General features: G+C 37.3%; 1 protein-coding gene across 1 annotated transcript; it reads left to right on the top strand.

Annotated features, from left to right (window-relative positions):
- The first annotated feature begins 8,720 nt into the window (after positions 1 to 8,720).
- LOC113573932 (ammonium transporter Rh type C-like) lies at positions 8,721 to 14,119 on the top strand. The gene is made up of 11 exons (XM_027004513.3): positions 8,721 to 9,050; positions 9,926 to 10,118; positions 10,636 to 10,786; positions 10,923 to 11,070; positions 11,158 to 11,324; positions 11,443 to 11,580; positions 11,679 to 11,815; positions 11,976 to 12,100; positions 12,801 to 12,874; positions 13,078 to 13,157; positions 13,392 to 14,119. Exons 1-11 carry the CDS (start codon positions 8,825 to 8,827, stop codon positions 13,423 to 13,425), a joined length of 1,473 nt encoding a protein of 490 aa, XP_026860314.2. The 5' UTR covers positions 8,721 to 8,824; the 3' UTR covers positions 13,426 to 14,119.
- Positions 14,120 to 14,666: the final 547 nt, after the last annotated feature.

Genomic DNA, 14,666 nt, shown 5'->3' with positions numbered 1-14,666 from the left:
GCATTTAGTGTGCTTTACCATGGAATTCTGTTAAAACACTGAATTGGTGAGGCAGGATGAGTCAGGATTGAATGGAAAAAAACCAAACCAGTCATGCGTTGCTAGGCCAAGCACCTGAAAATGGGAGGGACTGGGAATGACTACACCCTGTGGACACCCCTGGAGCACCACACCTGCTCGTAGCCACTAGAGATGTCATCATAACTCTGTCCATGGTACTGTCCCAATTTGTCAACCCATTTATCAAAAAAGCCCAAGGCTTATTCCAGATGTCTTGGGTCCAGTTGTCCTGGCTGCTTGACAGAAAAGAAAAAAAAGATATCACCATGCCAGTTTGACATGTTGAGTGACTCCAGTCACCTGATTGTCACATGAGTACTGCATAAGCAACATTCTCTTAACACACATCACAGAAATCTAAACACAGCCCCTGCCTGGAAATGCTTTTGTTCTCTCTTGCTCTTTCTCTATCCTCAATTGTTTCTCTTTCGCTCTCTCAATCACTTTTTCTGTTTTGATAGTTAAAAAAAAATGTATTACCTTCTTGTAGCTTTTTGCATAGTCTTATGCAAAGGTCCTAGGCACCCATAAAATGATATGAACATTAAGTGTTTTATTTGCAGTTTATAACACAAAGTAATGTGTAAGTTAATATTTACTACATAGAAATTTTAATGGAAATGAACGTTTGTAGAGTTAAAAAATAATATACATGTGTGACACTGAACAATGTCAACAATTAAATCACACATCAGATTTAGTAAGGATCTTTACTAATATAAATTGTGTACATTGCTGAGAATAAAATGACGTAACAGTCAATGGAAACAGTCACCTTACTGAGGGCTGGATTCAAAATCACACCGAAAATCAATGTAAAAAATGTAAATCACAGGTAAATTTAATCATGGTAACTCATAAGGTGACTCAGCAGTGTGTATGGCCCCCATGTATCTATAGATAGATTGATAGATCACTTTATTAATCCCAGGGGGAAACTGACATATTGCAGTAGCTCAAGGTACAAAACAGCAACAGTACAAAAAAGCAGATAAAACTCAAAAAATAAATAAATAAAATACAATTTTTAAATACACAATGTATAAAAATAAGAAATGTAATAAGACCTAAGATACAAGATATAGTATGTATGTCTTGTGCAAAGTGTAAGAATGGTAAGGTGTCCGATCATTCACCGTTTACAGTCTAACAGGTAAAGTGACAATACAACAGGTAAACAGTCTAACAGGTAAAGTGCAATACAAACATTGTTAGGTGTGTATATACACAATTGTGCAGTAAATGCAGAAGAGAGTGACAACAGAGTGGATATTAATAATAACTACGATTATCTAGTGCTCGAATAATAAGTAAGATTATCTAATGCTGTATGCAGTCCCGATAACGTCTTGGCAGGCTCCTCATGAGATGGTGGATGGTGTTGTGGTGGATCTCCTCCCAGACCTGGATCAGGGCGTCTGTGGCGCTACTTGGCATAGTCATATTCACTAATACATAATGTCCTAAAGGTTCTGAATTGGATTTAGGTCTGGGGAGCAAGAGGGCCAGGTAATGGCATCAATACTTTCTTTGTCCAGTAACTTCCTACACACACACAATGGCCACATGAAGCTGGCCATTGTCACCCACCATGAGAAATTCAGGGCACACTGCAAAAGTATAAGGTCTGATAATGGCTCTGAAGATTTCATTCCAGTACCTATCAGCAGTCAGAGTGCCAGTGGTAGACCTGCCTATTCTGGTGTTCTTTTTAGAATGACAATCGAGTTGCATGGTTCTGGGCTGTGAGCACAGGCCCCACTAGAGAATGTCAGGCCTTCATGAAGTCTTTTTCTGACAGTTTGGTCAGAAACATGCACACCAGTAGCCCACTCATGTAAGGGCCCATGTCCTGGTATCTCCTCCATGCTCTTGAGACTGTGCTGGGAGATGCAGCAAACATTGACAGCAAGTATTGACGTGCCAGATTGGAGCAACTGGACTACAAGTGCAACCTGAATGGGCTACAGGTACCACCTCATGCTACCAGCAATGACTAGCAAAACAGAAAACTACTGTACTTTAGACAAGAATCAGTTAGGAAGGATGAGGAGAGTAATTGTCTCTGGCCACCAACTGCAAAACCATTCCCTTTTTGGGGGTTGTCTTGGTTTCCTCTCTTGTGCATCTGTTTTCACTTTCATTTTCAACATTAATTCATTCATTCATGAAGTTTAATTGACTTGGTGTTCTATTGTCATAATTGTGTTCCCTTAATTTTTTTGAGCAGTCTGTGTGTAAAGGTAGATGTTGCATCCTGCTAGACATATATGTCTACATGATTTTTTTTTTACTTGCATTAAAAAAAAAAAACAAGCAAAAAATATTTTGGCATGACAATGATCTTAAACACAATAAAATATCCTTAAAATATACGTAAGACCTAAGGTGACAAGGAGTCAATGTTGTTCCATTCTTTGCCAATAAACCCTTATTGTCCTTATAAATAAATATTCAACACCATTTACTTGGCTGTCTTGAGACTTCTGTGCCGTTTTGTAAGTATACATGAATGAATAAATAAATAATAAATATTTAATATTCATGATGTAAAAATATGTATATGTTTAACTTGATCTTAAAATAAGAGTTTGTTTTGTGTTATTTACACTAGTTACAAACTATTACAGCCACTGCCACAGTTTGTCAGCCACCTTCTAACTCCTTCACAGTCCGTTTATGACCACATAACTACTAACAGCATCAAGCACAGCAATGTTGTAAGAAATTCTGCATGTAGGTGTCACTTCTGGGGCAAGAGTGATCTAGAAGCCAAACATATCTGCTCGGAGTACCAGTCCTGTGGGCTCTGGGGTCTTAGAACTAACCATGAAAAATGAGGGGGATGATCAGCACACCTTGTGGATGTAGACATCTTTAGCATAAATATATCTAATAAAATGATCAGTGAGTGTAAGTGCGAGGTGTTTCTAATAACGCGAGTGTGTGTTCTCACAATGCATTAGGACAATGTCTTTGTCATTTTGTATGAGGCAGTTCAAATAATTTCTATAAAATTTCTGCAAGATATAATGACTTTGTGTTGTTTTAGTCACGCTGCGTTTATCAGTAGATGTGCCATGGACTGATTTGCATAAATCTCTCTTGCATGTGTGCCATCATACAAGTCAATGCAATGTACTAAAACATTTCACATTCTCCGAAATGGCATCGTTGCAGCATGCAGGGCAAAGCCATCACATGCTGTGACACGTTTATGATGTCCTCGAAATCATATGATTAACTCTTGTGTTGGCTGTCACGTCAGTATTGTCCTCAGCGCCACTGTCACAATGAGCCGATAAAATCACATTTCTTTCCACCATCTCAGTCTCACCTATACATCTGTGATGGGGTTCTCCACAAGGTGTACGTTCCACACCGGTCTACTTGCCACACCAATTTCCATGATTGAATGGAATTTGTTTAAAAAATGTTTGATTACAGTTAATAGGTTGGTTATGGTTATGATCACAGGCTCAAGGGCAACTTGTGGGAGGAGGTTTAGAATATGAAAACAGGTTTACATTAAATTTCCAAGCCTCACAGTGGTGTGTGTGATGTAGTTTGTGAGGCCTGTGACAAATCTGCTAGGATGAATGAGACAGATAGTTCTCAACCTCAAAGCATTTGCAGAGCTTCCAGTTTACCTATAAACAGAGCTATATGCATGTACAGAAAGAAAAAAAACTATTATTAAATGTGCATAGTGCTGATATGCACTATGCAGAGATGTGGGGCTCAGCCAGAGAAGAAATTGTGCTCTCTGAAATCTTTACCAGATGTTTGTGAAATCAACCCAAAATGAAATCATCTGTTATTTTAGGGTCTTTGCTATACTGGTACAATTCTACTGAAACTGTACACATTTCTACTATGTTGCACAAGTAAATTTAACATGAGAATACCATATGTGTACTTAACCAGTATACCTAAATGCTCTTCTGTATGCTATATATCCTGCCTTGGTGATTGCTGCCTCTCTGTTCCTGCTGCTGTTGCTGCTTCTCTCTTGTGTGCACCATGATGCCTCCCTACTGCCTGCCTGGGCATCCCGATTACTGAAAAAAAAAAGACTTATGGCCACATAGAAAACATACAGGATCGTCTAAAAATGGAGAATGATATGAATCGACTACAAATGTGGCCTATGTACCTTTTTGCCAGTAAATGTATTTGAAGTTATTTTAATAACTATAATTATCCATTTTCTTTTTAGTTTTGGTTTATTTTTCTCTTTTCACTACAAAACCTACTTCTGGTACACACCGTTTTAAGCATAAATCTTTATATCTACTAACGCCATCTAGCTGGCTGGAAGTGATGGCCAATTTAATTTAACTTTATTCCATCTTGAACTGGTTCAGGGCTCTGATTCTTGCGTTAGCGAAAGCCAATAGTTGTTAGCATAACGTAGGGTAAAGCTGAAGTTTTACACTAGATTTATTTATTTATTTTTACACTATACAATTTATCTTATACATCATCATGAATACAACACTTCTAACCTCACAGAAACCTATCCGTAACCATTAAATCTAACAAATAGCGGGCTCACTGGACCTGTGTTTTGTGCGATGGTACGCTGGCATACCTCGCTAGCCTAGCTAACAGCCTATCGATAGGTTTCATTAATTCATGATAAGAAACATTAATGTCATTTTTTTTGTTTGGTAACCTTCGCACTTGCTTTACAACTGTGTCTTCAAAGTACACTGATACAATGCAAGTGTGAACATTACCCTTTTACTTGTTTTGTATGTCAACATCTCGTCACTCGCATGAAGTTTGAGACTCATAATTCAGGCGGAGTGGGTTAGTTTGAAATCAAGCTTGGTTGGGGCAGTTGATGCTGCCTTGCCGCTTTACGTCCTGGTGAGTGAATTTGTTTGTGGTTACATTTTACAATGGCTTTGCTCAAAGGTCGCCTAATGGGAATTTTATATTAGAAAAGATCCGGAGCTACAGCCCCAGAGCCTAGTCAGGCCTGCTGGCCTGCTGTAATTGCCAATATCTTTCAGATGGGACCGGCACTGAAAACACTGTGTACCCCTTTTCCAAAGTCTCTGACACTTTTACATAAATGAAATGTGGCAATGTTTTTGATGTGGGCTTTGGGATTAATATTTGGCCTTTTTAAATAAGGTAACGCATGCAAAATATTACACCGAGATGTTTTCTAGTTTTTGGTCAAGTTTAGGTTAACATTTTTGCTTTTTTCGGGCTGGCTGGATTTGTACTTTGTACCTTGATTAAGGAACAAAGCTACAGCACTGTGTTATGTGGCTGGTTAAGGGAGTGGTCAGTTAAACTTACCCTTGTTTGACTCGTTAAAAGACAGGTGTGTGACTTATTAAAGCGACAAACAATTAGAAGAGAGTAATGTACAAGTAAATGTCAACAATGAGCTACAAAAATGTTGCCTTCGTGTGCATCATCACCGAGATTCATTGGCCAGGAGGCTTCAGATATTTGATAACTATGTTGGGTCAGCTCGGCAATATATGTACCCTATAGTTTTGTATTTTAATGTCATATTTTGTGCTACTTTAAAATGATGGAATGTTGAACGTTCTTAAGCACAGTAATTATAATATCGTTTATTGCACAAGAACCCTTAATTCATTGAATCTTGATTTGAATTGTGAAGCATAATATTCTTAGTTTTTGCTGTTTACATTGGATTCAATGGAATCCAGCAACTTCAGACAATTCTGAACAATTCACTAACCCTAACTGTCCTAGTAGTGATTAGAAGTAGGTTCCAGATATTGATTTTTTTTTTTTTCTGGCATGGCAGTTCTTTGCCTCTCCATGTGGTGATGAATGATAATGCCATGTTTTTTATTCCAAATCTTATTGAAACAGAAAATGAAATGACAGTCCAGTTTGCTTTGTTGAATTTAGAAAATTTTCTAGGGGTGCTAAAATTGTTTTGAGAATAATGAAACGTGTACTGATTAAAATAATCAGCCAGGATTGTCATGGAGGAGGGGTATGAGTGTGTCTGTAAAGTGCCAGCCAATTTTGGCATCTACATGACTGTAATGATATAGTGCTGAATGGTTGAAAGGGTGTGATGACAGGTTTAGAACTGTATAAGGAGGTGTGTTGCCATTCCCTTTCTCTGATTGGTTGTTCTAGGATTTACTGTAAAACACTGTGTATGGAGAGTTGGATAACACAATACAATAACACAAGAAAACAATACTAAATTATAAAATAATAATAAAAACACAAGCTAAGAAATCAAAGAAAATTATGAAAAATTATGTCTTGCATAAACACATGCTTTGGTTTCTGTATTGATTGTATGGGGAATCATGAGATCTCCTTTATGTCTGCTGGAATGCAATGTGCATGCAGAACACACCATGTGACCATGTGACTCCAGCAATCAGTGGAATGCTGCCTTGATAATGATCTGTGGGCTGTGTCCTGTGTCATATGCTATACTGAGCAATACTCAGAGGATGAGCCATCTTAGAATGTCACAGTGATATTCATCTCAGAAATCTGCTGATAATTGCCCACCTCAGATTGTCACACTGATGCTCAGTTTATCTCAGAAATCCACTGACATTGGCACACCTCATGTCAGTCAAAGATGAGCCTTGGGTCAGAAAGGTGATTTATCATGTGACTTAAAGCAAACAGAAGCCCATGGAACAGACAGACACACTTTTTACAGCTGTATTGAAGAAGAACCTGATGTTACGCAGTTTGAAGGTGCAGATTAGGTAACGACTCTGCAGATTGATTAGATTTTCCAAATAATCTGACACTTTTAATCAAATACCTTAAGTTTTTTCTCCCTAATTGGACGTTCTTCTCCAAATGCAGAATTAATGTTTTGTGAATTTGTATTCACTTTCCTCCTTTATGATGATGATATGCTTGTACCTAAAATATACTCAAAATATACTTGTAGCTAAAGCACACTTAGTGTTATTTATTTATTAAACTGAAAAAAAAAGTTTTACAAGGGCTATTTTGACCTGAACTGTGAAGCGCAAACAGTTTTAAACTAATACTATTATCCAAACATTAGGAATCCTTCAGTCATTTTATCTGCACTGTACATGAACTGTAACTAATTATTCTAAATGCACTCAGCTCCATTGCAAAAGAAGCAAGATTCACTGCGGTTTTGGTCTCAAGGGCAAAACAATAGCTATTCATATGCTATTATCAAGTCATGTTCATTTGAATGCTTTGATAATATCTGGAATGTACCTTTAGTAGAACCATGTGACTATTCATTGAGCTATGACGTGTGAATGCTTAAAAGGATTCTTCTGTTAGTAAGAGGAACTTTTCAATACTCTAGCTTGCTACTGAGCTCAATCTGGGGTCAGAATAGGTGGCTCTTTTGCACTAATCTGACTGTAAGACTGACTACAACATTCTGGATGTGTGTTTGGTATTTTAATTTGTTAGTCTTAAAGTATGCCACATGAGTGATGGGACACATGCATTTAATCAAGTTTCTCTCAGAAAAAAACGCATGACTAGGAAAAACTAGTCTGCAGCTCAACTGTGTATTTTAATCTGATTTATGCACCAACGTCAGTGGAGTCTTTCCAGAGTTCAGTCAGTTAGAAATGTGGTGTGTAATGTCTCGGAGGTGGTGCAGAATCTATTTGAAATGCTTTGAACATCTGCTACATTTATTCTAGAGCTGCAGCTGGAAGGGGAGTGGAACCGATGACATCTGTAGCCAACAGCTACAGATTGCCATTACTGAAAGATGTCCTTATGTTCTTGAGTCTGTAGATTGGAACAAGACAATGTCACTGGTGAAGTAAAGGTTATTTAAAGTCATAATAACATGTCATGTGCAGCCAGACACTTCCAAAACTGATATTATTCAGTGTGTCTATTTAATGGTAAAAAGTTGTTCATGCAATCTTTAGGACATGACTCATTTATCAAAACAAAGTCAAGAACTGTCAAAAATAATATTCTGTTCCTAAGCATTGCCAGATACAACAGTTTTTCTGTTTTGTAAATAAGTTATTTTGTTTTTTTTCCCCCCTTATTCTGACAAAATGCAAATTGACTAGTCTTTCTGAAGTCTACACAACTACTGAGACTTCCTAATGGTGCTAGTTAGTACTGAGTGACTTCCAGAGACCTGTTGATGCTGACCTGTTAATACTGAGTGACTTCCGCTAACCAATTTATTGGTTAATAAATTGTTAGTACTGAAGGCACAAGCAATGTTTGGGATTAAATGTCATGAAATCTTATGGGCTATGTGATCATGTAATTCAACACCACCAGTGCAACACCAAAAATTACCAAGTTAACACTGTTGTATTTTGTTCTAGGTCTTGTAAAACCTAAATACATAATTAGCACCTATGCGTCTTATCTGAGCTTGCTTTGAATGCTTAAAACACTTTGTTAAAATGGCAAAGAAATGTCTCATTTAGTTATTGTCTTTCTCATTTAATTATTGTCTTAAGAAACTTATCTTTCACATAGTACTACTCTCCTCCCCTGCATTTTTCACATTTTTACATGTATTTTATTTGTGACCATTATGCACAGTAGACATTCTAGATATTGATCAGAAAATGTGTCTGCTGAATCTCACTTTTCTTTTCTTTTTTTCTTCTCCCTTATGTCAAAGCTACACCTAAAACAGCCAAACAGGTGCCCAAATATGACACGCCTCTAAAGAATCAGCTATAAAAACCTCTGTAGTCAGCATCTTGTTCTGCAGCTAGAAGTTGCCTGTGCTTTTGTCACTGCCATAATGGGGAACTGCCAAGATATCTGCAAAACGTTCTGGTGCCGTCCTAAGAACACGAATGTCCGGATCAGCCTGCCAGCTGTCTGCTTCGTGTGGCAAATTGTCATGATCATCCTGTTTGGAGTTTTTGTGCGCTATAATCCAGAGGCTGATGCACACTGGCCTGAATTTATGCAAAAACATAATATTACAAGCAATATTGAGAATGACTTCTACTACAGATATCCAAGTGAGTATACATTTATTGTTGTCTTAATCAATAACAAAATTTGGATAAACTATATTTTTTTTATGATGAGTAAAAATAGCCTCACAGCATGCTTTTTTTTTTAAATAACCATCTGGAAACATAAAATAATAGCATTTATATTGTTGCTCATTTAAAATTAGATACTGAAGTGAGAAAAATATAAATCCAGTGAACAAACATCTGCCCAGTATGAAGTGATGAGACAGCTGTCTCTTCTGTCATATTGTACCATAGTACATATTTTTCAGAATTCAAAAATAGCAATGCACTTTTTTTGTAAATTGTACCTAGAAAATATGCATACATTTTGATTTCTTTTGATTTCTTATATTTTCCTTTATATATACCTTTTATATATATATATATATATATATATATATATATATATATATATTTTAATATTACTGTTTAAAATACGGTTATTTTTATTTGAAGCATTAAAAAACAGTTGTCTAAGGCTATGTAAGAGTGGTTAAAATTATTTTACTGAGGAGTTTACTGACCTCTGAGCTTTATCTAACACTTTTGTGACTTATATAAATACAAAGAAGCGTGTTGAGATTCTCAAATAACAAATTATACTGTCTCAGTCACCAAATAATCTGGTTTGGAAAGCTGACTACCCTCCATGGCTAATCTTCTTAAGGCTGTAATTGTCACTGATCTGGATCAGGAGTTCTGCAATAACAAAAAGCCTTTTATTCATTTATTGACTCATTTATTGACTCATTTTATGACTTGTAAGCCAGAAAGTTTGGGCACCACCTCAGGCCTTGAGAGTTTATTCAATACTCATGCCCTTTCACTCTCCACCTTTTCCTTCTGACTTCTCTCTCCACCTCATCATTGGGCAGGCTTCCAGGACGTGCACGTGATGATCTTCGTGGGTTTTGGTTTTCTCATGACGTTTCTGAAGCGTTACAGCTTTGGTGGGGTGGGCTTTAACTTCCTCATAGCTGCCTTTGGGGTGCAGTGGGCTCTGCTGATGCAGGGCTGGTTCCACTCACTGGACCCCACAGATGGGACCATCAAAATTGGAGTGGAAAGGTATTTTTTTGCTTAAGTTCACAAATACTCATATGCATTATTGTTGATCCCACATCTTTTTGAGAGACTACTTACACAAGTAATTAACAGTTCCAAAGTACGCTCACAGTAAAGTTCCATACAATCTAGCAATCTATACTGGTGAAATATATGAATTTTTCATAAAAGTTAGAGGCTAATTGGTCATTAAAAAATGTTCTATACCTAAGTGTATTCCACTGGAGAAGAGATACTGGAGATAGTAGACCTAACTGAACTATATGAAGATCAGTGTCCTCTAACTTCCTAAATTCATGTTTGAGTTGTCCTATGATTATACCCCATTTAAATTAATTCAGAAAAGAAGACTGATATGATTTAGACATACATCGTCTACCACATTGCAGCACTTGATCTGAAAGTACTTGTATTGAAGCTGATTTCTGTAATTGCTCTATTTGCTAAATGAATAAATGTAAATGTCAGTGTAGTAATGAAGGCACTAAGTACTTAGCATGTCCCACCTTGCTATCTCCAGTCTCATCAATGCTGACTTCTGTGTGGCTGGGTGCCTAATCGCATTTGGAGCTTGCCTGGGAAAAGTCAGTCCTGTACAGCTCATGGTGATGACACTCTTTGGCATCACTTTGTATTCAGTCGAAGAGTACATCATCCTCAACATCCTCAATGTGAGTTTCATCTAGAAGACACTTAACCTAACCTCATAGAACTGCACTGACAGTAATGGACTGTAAAATAATTTAATATACATCATGGACAAAGGTAGTAGTATTGCTGAACTGTTTTCCTGTAAATTTGAAACAGGCCAGAGATGCTGGTGGTTCCATGGTCATTCACATATTTGGAGCATATTATGGTTTGACAATATCCTGGATTCTCTACCGACCAAACTTACACCAGAGCCATCGTCTCCAAGGCTCACACTACCACACTGATGTTTTTGCCATGATTGGTAAGTTAAGGAACCTTCTCTACCTGTAGAGTTTCTTACCTCTACAACAGATCTGATTCCATAATGTACAAGCTCATCTCTTCACAGGTACACTCTTCCTCTGGATGTACTGGCCCAGTTTCAACTCTGCCATTGCATACCATGGAGATGGGCAGCACCGTGCAGCCATTAACACGTACCTGAGTCTGACGGCCAGTGTCCTCACCACCTTCGCCGTCTCCAGCCTCTCTGCCAAGAGGGGCAAGCTAGACATGGTAGAGTTCTTCACCACACAGAGTGCATGATAGTCTCTGTTACACAAACTTGACTGACTTGTTGTTCTGCTACTGAGTCTTGATAAGGTATGTGATCTGTCTTCTCTTTACAATCTAGGTTCATATCCAGAATGCCACCCTGGCTGGAGGTGTCGCCATGGGTACAGCAGCTGAGTTCATGATCACGCCCTACGGCGCACTGATCGTTGGCTTCTGCTGCGGCATCATATCTACCTTTGGATATGTGGTGTTGACTGTAAGTGCTGGGAAATGGGAGGCTGCAAAATATGTTGGTTCTCCTAAAATGTGCGCAGGTGCTGAATGTTGATTTATTATTTTTTCTTTTCCTCACAGCCTTTTATGGAGAAGTATTTGAAGATCCAGGACACCTGTGGAATCCATAATCTGCATGCCATGCCAGGTCTCCTTGGGGGAGTTGTGGGTGCTATCACAGCTGCTGCTGCAAGCACATCTATCTATGGACAGCAAGGGTGAGGGGGGCATGTTGGCTTGTCTTAAATTTCCACATTGTGAAGACTTAAGTAAATCAATATATTAACTTGCATCGGAATTTTCCGGTAACAGATATTTTTGGACTTTTTACAGTATACAGCAATCCTGAAAACATACTTCTTTTCTTTTCTTCCTCAGACTGTTAAACACCTTTGGATTTGTGGGGGAGCTTTCAAATAGGTCGCCAGGAACACAGGGAGGCTACCAGGCTGCTGGTATTTGTGTAGCTCTTGCCTTTGGAATTGTTGGTGGAATATTAGTGGGTAGGTAATCCCTCAGTGCAGAGTAAACTAATAACATGAAAAGGTCCAGTCGCTTCTGTATATGTATCAGACTTTCAAGTGGAAAGTGACATTCACCTGCAGTTATGAATAAACAAATGGGCATAGAATATAGCACTAAGGAATCAAATTTTGCTGGCTTGACGGGTTTTTCCAGGTTCTTTATAAGCCTTCTCCCTCATGTTGTCACATGTCATAGTTAAGTCATTTGTGAAAGATGTTACTGAATATTAACTACCTGTGTGTCTTCACTCTCCGCCCCATCCACTGCAATGAAAATGAATTCCTGATGAAAGACCAAATGGTAGCTGCAGTAGCCTTGCTAATAAAAATGCCAATACACAACTGAGCAGATATATTTGTCAATTTATTGGTACAGTAATGTTTCCAACAGTTTGTGCCAACATCCAGTGATTGTATGAGGAGGTTTATTTTACTTTCCTGATCAGTTTTTTAATCACCATAGCTAGAATCCCAACGCTTCCCACTCTTTGCACCCTTTTGGAATAATCATCTTTAGTTGGTTGCTTGCTCCTTTAGGACATGCGGTGTGACTACACCATGTCTGGTCTGATGTCTGATCTCAGCTTTCTAGAGTGGTTTCTAATAACAACTGATGAAAGTAAAGATTTGCTGTTCCAAAACCTTTTTGTTTAAGAGGTTGTAATTTTAATATTTGTAGGTTGTATCCTGAGGTTGCCGATCTGGGCGGATCCAGCAGATGACAACTGCTTTGATGATGAAGTATACTGGGAGGTGAGCAAAGGCAAAACCCTTTTGTCAGTTTTCTTACCACTAAAATGAGCCATTTGACGTGCATTGTTACAAATCATATAATCATCTATTGCATAGCAGAGTCTTTGTGGCACTGGTCTTAATTATTGTTATATGTACAAATTGATCGAATTATGTATTAGGAAATCTTGACAGAAATAAATTCTTAAAATGTTTCTGTGCAGCTGCCTGAGGATGAAGAAAGCATCCCTCCAATTCTGGAATACAACAACCACATGATTACCAAGAACCCTGAAACATGCATGTAAGAATCAGACATGTCTATCCTAACAGTGTGTGATTGTGTAACATGCTGTAACCTTTTATCCTTTAATAATTCATCAAAACTGGAAAAATGGACTACCTGAAAGCTTTGTACCAAATGAAAACATGTTTTGTATTTAGAATTATATATTTTGTGTATATACTTTCATCAATGTTTGTTTGTATTCTTAGCAGATCAACTATAAGATTTTCTCTTATTTGATTTTTTTTTTAGGTCTGAGTCAAACTTCTCTGTAGAACAGTGCTAGTAGGTTGCTATGACTACAAGATGACCATAGTTAATGTGAACCAGATAATGTCTGCTGCCATCCCTTGAGTGAAGCTTCAGGATGTCCAAGAAAAAGGTCACAGCGAGTACAACCAGTGTGTGCTAAAAAACCTAAGATGAAGCACAGCAGCACTTTGTTTGATTAACTTTGTACTTAGATATACAAATATTGTCACTTAGTGGATATAAACAATGCTTTTGTTGACCTATAAAAACTAAAATCTTTGTAAATTAACTGGTTTCACATGTGTAATATAGTTCACTTAAAGTGATAGCAATATAAAAAAAATCATTGTTCTTGTGAACTGTAAAAACAAAAAAACACATCCATGATGATAAAAATATTGTTTTGTCTGTTGGTTAAAATGTCTAGAACAAAATGGCATAGATTTGTTTCAGGCTCCTTAAGCCTACTGACTAAAGTGAGATCTGTATCGTTTCATCTCTCCAGAGTAAGGCTCCATCATAACGTGCTAACAGTCATATCTGTGCCTAAAGGTACAATCTGTTGTTAAGCTCATTACCAATAGTATACATTTTTAAGTTTTGAGAATGTCACAAATTTTATTGAATGTATTTATCTGCTGACAAAGAAATGTTTTAATGACTATAACGTTTATTCATTTATTAAATTGTAAATTTCTTGCACTAATAAATTTGAATTTTCAAAACTGTATGATGAGTGTGTTTGACCATTTATGGTTGAAAATGTTAACTTCCTGGACATAACCTGAATCAGACTTCCAGCAACCTTGTCTAATGTGCCTTTTAAAGTATCTGACGCTGTTTGGTGGGGACTTTTCTAAGGATTGTATAGAATTGACATTAAATACTAATGACTTGGCCTAATGTCATATTGGCAGACACTTCATCAGGTTACATCAGCTGACGACAAATAGTCAATTAGTCGAACGTCAAATAGACAATTACTAAAAGGTGAAACTGGAGATACGTTTGCTCCTAAAACAATAGCATCCAATAATAACAAACTGGCATCATATGTAATACTAATCAAGTGGCATATGGAAAGTAGGTCAGTAAGAGAGCTGACCTTATCAAATCATCAAATCTTTTAATGACTATAAAGTTTATTAATTTATGACTTTAGTTAATACTAACACAAAAAAATGATAATCTAAAAAAACTGATGTGGGAGACTGAGAAGTAATTTAACTCCAGTAGAACCATTGTAGGATTATTTAGCTCAAGCTGTAGAGAAGG

This window comes from Electrophorus electricus, chromosome 3, assembly GCF_041902795.1.
Source record: "Electrophorus electricus isolate QZ-2024a chromosome 3, ASM4190279v1, whole genome shotgun sequence".
Taxonomy (NCBI): domain Eukaryota; kingdom Metazoa; phylum Chordata; class Actinopteri; order Gymnotiformes; family Gymnotidae; genus Electrophorus; species Electrophorus electricus.
The sequence above is the reverse complement of the archived record's forward strand: the minus strand, read 5'-3'. Positions and strand labels throughout refer to the sequence as shown.